General features: G+C 35.3%; 1 protein-coding gene and 1 long non-coding RNA gene across 3 annotated transcripts; one reads left to right on the top strand and one right to left on the bottom strand.

Moving 5' to 3' along the window:
- Nucleotides 1-1,044: 1,044 nt before the first annotated feature.
- LOC130437578 (uncharacterized) lies at nt 1,045-2,616 on the bottom strand. The gene is made up of 3 exons (XR_008909202.1): nt 2,449-2,616; nt 1,629-1,715; nt 1,045-1,507 (listed from the first exon to the last, which is right to left on the bottom strand). It is a non-coding gene; the product is annotated as an uncharacterized LOC130437578 (long non-coding RNA).
- Nucleotides 2,617-4,274: 1,658 nt separating this feature from the next.
- On the top strand, nt 4,275-9,111 carry smtnl1 (smoothelin-like 1). Of its 2 annotated transcripts, none has more exons than XM_056769988.1 (7): nt 4,275-4,393; nt 4,733-4,836; nt 4,966-5,194; nt 7,105-7,712; nt 7,942-8,056; nt 8,288-8,439; nt 8,534-9,111. In XM_056769988.1, the coding sequence occupies exons 3-7, from the start codon at nt 5,150-5,152 to the stop codon at nt 8,814-8,816; spliced, it is 1,203 nt and encodes a 400-aa protein (XP_056625966.1). In that variant the 5' UTR covers nt 4,275-4,393; nt 4,733-4,836; nt 4,966-5,149; the 3' UTR covers nt 8,817-9,111. The 2 variants fall into 2 exon arrangements, with proteins under 2 accessions (XP_056625966.1, XP_056625965.1); XM_056769987.1 differs by having other exon boundaries at nt 4,733-4,860.
- The last annotated feature ends 392 nt before the right edge of the window (nt 9,112-9,503 follow it).

Raw genomic sequence — 9,503 nt, 5'->3', positions numbered from 1 at the left:
GGTTTTGCACTTCCCTTGTAGTTTGTAGCAATCGTTGATGCACAGTGTTTATAATTAGATGACTTTTGATGCCCTGTCACAGTCCCCATCACAAGACTACCAGAAGATTTCCTTTTAAGTGTGACAAACGCTGATCTGCCATGCACAATTCACACTATCTGACAATTCCCAAAAAATGTTGTTCATGGAAAAAGTACATTTATAACAAGACCTATTCATTGACTGTTTTGATGTAACTGTCAGCAGAGAGGAGCATCACTTTATTTGTATGCTATAAATGCTACAAATGGCAATCACATGTTGACCGTCAGATGTCAAATGTTCTTGTCAGCATATTTATTTGTATATATGTCATCTATTTCAATAACACAAGAGGATATATTGGCCTTACTTCTGCAAAATGGGTAAATCTCAGAATGCAGAACAAACTTTACCCAAATTTACCCAAACTAAATGACCTTAAATAGTAATAATTCCATAAATCTGGTGTGACTGTAAAAGCAATATGCACCCACACTGACTATTGTATAGTTTATTAAACGTTTAAGAAAGCATTCAGTGTTTCAATCTGTCTGTCTGATGCACATAAAATAACCCATGTCTGTTTCTTAATTGTCCAGTAGAATACCTCCCTTTCTATTAAAAATGCCACCAAAGAGGTCTAAAAGTTTTGTTTACACTCTAAAAAAAGGCTGGGTTAAAACAACCCAATTTGGGTTATTTTGGTAACCCAACGTTGGGTCAAATATGGACAAACCCAGCGTTGGGTTATTTTAACCCAGCCAGTTGGGTTAAATCTTTGACCCAACATGCTGGGTTGTTTTATTTAAATCAACTTTTGCTTAAAAATTACATTGATGGTTTAAAACAAACCCGAAATGTTTAAAAATAATAATAACAAAATCACAGAGGAATACTCGAGGCATCAGTAAGAATCAAAAGTTTTATTAAGGATCAAAATGCAAGACAAAAGGAATTCATAAAAACATGCAATATGTTATGCTCAATGAACAATAAAATGGCATATAAAACATTTTGATGAAATGTATGTTTATACATATTTAAAGAAAATTAACTTCAATAAATTACATTAGTTTAGATTTTAACATATACATTTAACAAGGTTATTAAAGTGGCACAAGTAAATATAAATAGTTAGACAACTTAACACTTCAAAACACTATAAAAAGTATTTTACTAAACCCTTGTTGATAGAACCGCATTTATATGATAAAATATAAATCTATGCACAAGTTTTCTATAAAAAAAGAAATAAACAAGCGTTATGGATGTGAAAAAGGGACACCGTAACTTTCCTCTTCATATAAACTCACAAAACATTTTCAATAGTGTTAGTTCTTTCGGTTTCAGCACTGCTTAACCTAAAATATCCACGGAGCAGTCTTACTAAAGAGGATTCTTTTCCTGGGAGTTTGTAGAAAACAGTGTGGTGTGCACTTTTGGAAGTGGATGTCCAGCAGGAGGGTTTCTTTATCAATTTGTTCATCTATAAAGAGACAAGAAAAGAGACAAGAGTAGAATGTAAGGAAACTGGCCTAACCAGAGCACAATGGATTATAATAAACATATAAAGAAGTACATTAACATTTTACCTAAATAATGTTTACCTTTAAGCCTGTTATGAAAACATACACGTTCCAGTTGACTTTCTCTTGAATAGAATGATCCATTAATATTAGCTGTTATTCTGCAACCTGTCAGTGGGGGAAAAAAGAAGAGTGGGATATAGTACAGAAAGTGAAATACAGTCTTAAAAAATAATATTATGAACGTTAAAACAACCCTTCACTAATTCGACACACTCGGGAATAAGTAGAAGTCTAAAAAGAGCATCAATTGTTCGTCTCATATACCCAAAATTAATTTTATCTCACGGTTAACCACTAACGTTATAAGAGCGGCTACTCCCGAGGCAATGGCCGAGATAGAGCTGCTCTCCACGGAGCCACGACCGCTGACAGCCTGAAGCTCACACCTCCGACAGCGTCTTAACAAAATCTCAAAGAGGCGTTATGTTTATATATAAATCACGTATTTGACTTCTTAACAACTACATTCTCGTCTAAAAGACTCTTAAATCTAAGTTCCGTCACCGAACATTAGCGGTATTTATAAAAAAAAATGAGCTGGATGTTTGCTTTTGGCACGACGCTCTCGTGTCGACCTTAAACTAATATCAAGATGCGTAAGTTACTGACTCACACAAGTCACACATTTCAGAGGAAATGTTGACCAAAAATGAAGTTTAAATGATTAAAAAGCTGTAAATTAGAACAACGTGGGCATAACGTTACAGACTAGCTATACAAAGCTAACGAAGCTAGATTGTAACGTTACTTTCAAACCTAATGCGAACAGCCAAATTTTGCATACTTTTGCATTTTTTTTACAGTAATAGTTTTATACATTAAAAACTCGTAAACATACCTTTTATTCTCCGAATAACAGCTTTCCGAGATGAAGTGGATCAAAATGCCCGCGGAGGTAGAGTTTGTCTGATGCGTAGAGGAGTGGGAGGGGTTTAAACTCTCAACTGTCACTCAATTGGACCCGACTGGTAACCCAGCGTTTGGGTTACTCAAAAAATGACCCAACACTAAGAAAATAACCCAACAAAATGACCCAACAGGCTCAACCCAGCTGTTGGGTTAAACAAATAACCCAGCATTTTTTAGAGTGTACTTATGTCAACATCCCAATAGTCTGTCATTAACACCTGGAAGTTTATTGATTCCTATGATCTTTTTATGCTGGATTTGGAGAACATACAAGCAAGCCGGTAAAATATTTATATAAGGAATCCTAAAACATGACAAAAATGTACTTCTAACCAAATAATATATGTTAACCCAGTAAATGTATTTTTCTTTTACAGGTTTTGTCACGATCACTTATGACAGAAGCAATTCTTGTCCCTGTGTTAGTTCGTAGTTCTGTTCTGTTCGTAGGCTGCAGATATCCCACAACAATAATGTTGTAGAGTTAATAATGTGAATGACGCACCCGACATGAGCTTGAGTCTGAAGCTTCAGGAGAAGCCCACTCATCACAGTTCACATAAAATGCTAAAGCTTTTGCTGAAGTGAGCACATATTAAAAATATCTAAAGGGATAGTTCACCTAAAAAATTAAAATTCTGTCATACAGAAATGTATACAAGTTTGAAACAACCTGAGGGTGAGTAAATGATGAAAACATTTTCATGATTGAAGTATCCCTTTAATCACAGTCTACCACACAACAGATGACTCTGGATCACCCTTGATCACATGATTTCACTAAAGCTTTTCATTAACATCACTGTCAGCATTTTATTTTACAGTATAACAACATAGACACATTTATATTGTATTCAAGAACATGCTGTTGTGTGATGTTATGCAATCAAATAAGTTCACCTGCACTGTATTAAAACTAGCTGTATGTCATCAAAATACCTGTTTCCTGCAAACATCCCGCTGTCTTCAAGAGAATTTTTTTTTATTTGGCGCCCTCTACTGAGAATCTCGATAAACTTGTTCTGATGAAGTTTAGTGCTTTTTAATACTCAGAACTTGTTACACTGACTTTTGTTACAATTAAACTAAATACATTACTTTTTCCAATCATTCTCTATTTTTTTTATTAATAAATAATCAAAATAACTTCATTCATTCATTAAACCAATCCTCTCCGATGTTGTCAATGGTCACAAACAACTTCAGATAAATTTTCCCTTAGGGTCGGTTGACCCCTAAATTAAATGATATACATGTATACAGTACATACATATGCAGTCATTACTACATTAGAAGGTAATTCCGTTATTTGTATCAGGATGAGTATATTCTTGAACCATGTAATCGACCAATGACAAAAAAATAAAAGTTAAAGCATGATATTGCAATGGCACTTTTAAATATTACATATTTATCTAGTTGAATTCAGCATTAATTTATCAAATATAGCAATATAAGACAATATAGGATACTATAAGGACCTAATTGCAACTAAATATAAATAAGCAGACAAAATCTGATTTCTATTTCTGAAATCACTAGTAACAGGAATTATCTACTGTGGGACGTTTTTCATCTTTATTTATTTATATACTGAAGGAGTGAAATTAGCAGCAACACGACGTTGCTAGCACGTGTATACACAGATTGGAAAGAGAGAAGATGACCGACAAATTGAGAGCTAACCGTGGGGGATGAGTGAATGAAAGCAAAGATAGCAGTTTATTTTTAAAGCCATCTGCTTTGTGTTGAGAGAATAGAACTACATATATACAGAGATAGGTGTGATCTTAGTTATATATTCTCTGAACGTTTACTACGATAAAGAAGAGAGCCGATATTTGAATGCAGTGACTCCAAAATTCTATTGCTTGGTAAGATAAATAATGTTTAGATTATATTATCCATTAAAATGATATAGTATTACAGAATAGAAACTGTAATAAGGTTTATGTTAAAACATGACAGGAACATTGGATTCTTTTTAAGCTTCTTTTGCTTTGTGTGAGTGTGTTCGTGTGTACCAAAGGGTTTACAGTAGAGGTCAAAAATTATCTTTAAAATTCAGATCTTTAGGGGTACGTAACTATATATAAAAATATAACTGTGTAGCTATAAAAAAAAGAAGTTAGTGCTTATTTAGATAGCTAGGTAAATGTGGGTTTGTGTAGAATTGGCCATACTAGTAGTAAGGGAACTGTATTTTATTTTAGGTGGTCCTCATTGGTGATAAAGACTATTCCTTCGAATGCTGTTGTTGGCATAAATGTTTGTGAACATGGAATCTGATGTAATTCTTCAGTGTGGTTTATCGTTGGTGAATATTGCTGAGTTTTACAAAGTATTTTATATTATATTATATTCTTGAATGCACATCAATATTGTTTATTTCTATGGTGTACTGTATGTTTGTGTACTGTTGTGCATTGGTTTCCACTAATAACAGCTGTTCGGTGGGAAACACTATTTCTGGAGCATGTGTTGTTTGAAAAGGTCAGAAGGACAGACACTGAGAGGATAGAGAGAAAGAGAGGAAGGAGGAACCAGACAGAACTTATCTTCAGTGTCTGATAATTCAGTGAGTAGTTTGACTGAAGATTCTTTCAGTTTGCACAGACAACTCCAAAAAAATGGAGGATACTGAGAATATCACAGTGGCCAGAGAAACTTACCAGGTAAATATTGCAGTTTAATAACATTGATTTCTGTGTTTCTCTTACATTTATAGAATTCATCTTGTTTTTGCAAATGCTTTGCCTGTTGATTTAAAAAGTATATAATTGGTTTATTTTACATTCTCACACACACATGCACAGATAAGCTCTTAAATTAAAATTAAATTAAATTGCTTTTTAAGCTTGCACAAAAAAAACTGTTTAGTCAAACATAATCTGATGGACCCTCATAACTTTTTTACGAAGTAGCTGATCCGTATAAATTCGTCCAATCTTTTTTGTATTTTTTTAATACTAACTGTTTTCACTCCAGTGATATTTTTTAACAATCATATGTTTTTGTACGATTCAAATTGTACAAAATCGTACAATTTAGCCACCTTGTAAAATACATATTACTTCCCATGAGATCCTGTTGTTTATTAGCGTGTTGCCCTTTAAGTCGAAGGCAAATGTCAATGGAAAATTATTTAATTATTATCTGGGGTAAAACCACATTCCCAGTTGGCTCATTGAGCTCATTTATTCTAGTGTGGTTCACATATGAGAATTCATTTTGAAAATATTTTCTAACACATACACACATGCTCGCGCACACACACACACACCTGCTCTTATTAAGGAATGCTGCAGCTCTTTTTACAACTGGTGAGTCATGACCTCATGTGACACCTGGAACAGCTTCTCAAAAGCAGAACTGATTACATATACACAGAGACACAGTCCCTTAAATGCTTAAACAGTGAACATTACACAAGACAGAAAAAGATTGTGTGTCAAAGAAGGAGAGCAGACATACTCCCTGATGCAGATCGATTGTCTGTTAGAATCCATAGTTGACCCGAGACATGTCATTGGGTTGTGACCCACTGGGGGAAAGCAACTGTTCAATGCATCTTGTTAAAAATCATGGGACTGGTTGATAGACAAGTGTTTATATATAGGTAATATATGCTTAGGGGTACTGAGTAGATTTTTTCTTAGAAGATATAAATTTCTAGTGGAAAAAGAATGTAGTATTATATAATATTTGAAAACCAACTTTCTGTATAAAGCTAATAACGTGCATTTGCAGTAACTCATCAAGCAAAGACAAATGACTTACACAAGAAAAAATGCTTACATTATCTGATGCCAATTTTTGTATGCATACCATTGTCCTCTAGACCTCCCACTTTAGACTGTATTTTAATTAATCCATAGAATGGAATTTTGTGTATGCGATGCAAAAATATTTTTCATTCCGGCTGGATATCAAAGTTTAGGATATACAGCATTTGCCTATGATTGGACGCCTTGTTATTGAATATTATGCATCATAGAATATAACTCGGGGTTATTTACCTGTATAAATATCTGTTCATATGTGTCTCATACAGTATATACAGAAATGCAGGATGTTCAGAGTAACCTAAAATGTCATAACAAAAGTGAAGTTAGTTAAGTGTCAGGCATGGTGACCCATAATCGAAATGTGACCTCTGCATTTAGCCCATCCAGAGTAGGGAACACACGCACAGCAAGTCGTGAACACACATACACCCAGAGCATTGGGCAGCTATCATTGCAGCGCCCGGGGAGCAAGTAGGGTAAAGGTGCATTGTTCAAGGGCACCTCAGTCGTCACCCGCCGGCCCTGGGAATCGAACCAGCAATCTTCCGGTCACAAGTCCAATTCTCTCTAACCATTAGGCCACGACTGCACCCAATGTAATACAATTAGAATATAATGCATGACGTGTAATATATTTAAACGTGTGGTCTTATGGTAGTCAGCCCTACGGGTCTAATGAATACATGCACAGTAAATGTAGAACAAGTTATCATATGATAAATGTCTGTGAGGATTAAATTTGTATCACATTATTGTTCTGTTTAAATGCATCCATTTTTGGAATGGGCACTTCCCAGGACTCCAAACACGTTGATCCCCAGGAGATCAAATGTACTGCAGCTGCCTCAGAGCCAGTGGATGGGACCGATACAACATACAGTGAACCTAATGAGGAAAACAAAGTAGAAAAGGTGGAGACAAAACCTGAAGCCAATAAAGGTGAGACATGTGAGCGTGGGGTAGGAGTCAACACATTAAGGGAGGAGGAGAAAGAGACTGCAGTGGAGAAAAAAGAGGAGGTCAAAGAACAAACAGTTAAGGAGCAAAACAATGAGACAGGGGTTAATGGGGAAGGAAATGAAGGTAACAATGAGTCTCTCGCAAAAGAAAATCATATTAATAAAGCTGATGACATCTGTGAGGAGGAAGGAAAACTTAAGAAGAACAAAGGACACGAGCTGAGAAATAGCTTTGAAAGTCAAACTGAACAAAAGACAGAGGACAAAGACAAAAAGGAGATTAAAGAAAATAAAGATCATGTTCAGGACAAGGAAAGAAATCCGTCAAGAAAAAGTGGAAAAACTTCATCGTCTGCCCTCAAAGCTCCAATTAAATCATCTGTGTGTCCACGTGCTGCACGGTCTTCTGCCAGAAGAGAAGCCATGGCCAAGTTTCAGAAGGACCAGTAAGTCTTTATCTTCATAATAATTTACATAATACCATGTGCTTATAACTTTGCATTAACCACAACATAATTTAATTCATTCATGTGAACAACAGCATCAAATCATAGCAACAAACTGTGTGTTGTTGAACATTAGTATTTGTTGAGTAGCACTGTTATAACTCTTCGTTGCTTTGGGATTTAACATCTGTTACATCTGAAGAGTAGGCTATATGTTGCCCTGTTTTAGGACTCCAGGAGTTCGTAACTTCAAAGTTCAACAGACATCCACAGGCATGGGCGGTGGAGCTTCAATTAAACAGAAAATTATCCAGTGGTGTAAAATCAAAACAAAGACATATGAGGTAAACTATGATTAGTTGAAGTTTCCTTAAATTATCTGAAGAATTTAAATACAACACCAAGAAAGAGCAATAGCACAAAATAAAACTAAATAGCCAACATGGTTCTTTTTTAACTTTCTTCAGGAACCGCTGAAGAAAGTTTTATTTAATGTAAATACACAACTGATTTGGAACAAGTTCTCTTTAAAATAATCCCATGTGTAAGTATATAACCCTCTCCTTATTTTAAAGGGTGTCAACATAGAAAACTTCTCTTCATCTTGGAGTGATGGTCTGGCATTCTGTGCCCTTGTTCACAATTTTTTTCCAGACGCGTTTGACTTCTCCTCCCTTAAAGCCAGTGAGCAAGAAAAAAACTTCACTCTAGCCTTCAGCACAGCAGAGTAAGTTCCTAATGCAATGTGTCTGTGACTAAAGAAAGACCATAATCTACTGAAAAAACACCTACAAATGCAGAATTCTCTCTCTCTTCCACAGGTCTCTTGCTGACTGCTGCCCCCTTCTGGAGGTTTCAGATATGATACTAATGGGCAAAAACCCAGACCCTATGTGTGTTTTTACCTATGTACAGGCCCTTTGTCATCATCTGTCAAAGATAGACAAAGAGAGGAAAGAGAAAGAGAAAGAGAAAAAGGAGAATAAGAATAAGAACAAAGAAGATGATCAAGAGGTGGCTGAAGTTCACGAACAAGACAAAGTGAAGGAGGAGAGTGAACAACATGAGGAAAATCAAACAGATCGAGGAGACCGACCAGAATGAACATGTTATATCACAGATGCTGTGAATGATGTTTAGAAGGAAAAAAGGGGGAAAAAACCTAAGCCAAGGCCTATAAATGTATTGTTTAATATTATTTGGACATAGGCCTTGGCTTAGGTACATCATTTGTTATCATAACCTTTACACATTACTGAATGTATGAATTGAGATTTTTATTTAAAGGGTGAATAAACACGTTATTCTGTAAAAAAATAGGTATCATAATGATATATTTACAATACAATACAGAGTTTTTCATTCATTCATATCATATCAAATAAATGTTGAAACAATACGTGGCTTTACAGTATCTGACATTTTTGGGGACTCTTAAAACCTTCATAATTTTCAGCCTTATTACGACATGCGCTGAATATGCTTGGTATGCTAGTTTTGCCAAAACTAAATACAAAACTGTAAGTGACAAAACCCCATTTGTTGATGTTAAACTTTCTTGAAGAGAGCAATGTTTATTTTAATATTTTGTTTTACTGCTTTAAGATGTTCTTACCTGGGGTTTAGATTTTTTAACACCTTCTTAATTGTAATTGTATGTTGAAAAGTTTTTTTGGGGGGGAGTCAATTCCATTCCATTCCATTTTCTACCGCTTATCCGAACTACCTCGGGTCACGGGGAGCCTGTTCCTATCTCAGGAGTCATCGGGCATCAAGGCAGGATACAGCGTG

This window comes from Triplophysa dalaica, chromosome 16, assembly GCF_015846415.1.
Source record: "Triplophysa dalaica isolate WHDGS20190420 chromosome 16, ASM1584641v1, whole genome shotgun sequence".
Classification (NCBI taxonomy): Eukaryota; Metazoa; Chordata; class Actinopteri; order Cypriniformes; family Nemacheilidae; genus Triplophysa; species Triplophysa dalaica.
The sequence above is the reverse complement of the archived record's forward strand: the minus strand, read 5'-3'. Positions and strand labels throughout refer to the sequence as shown.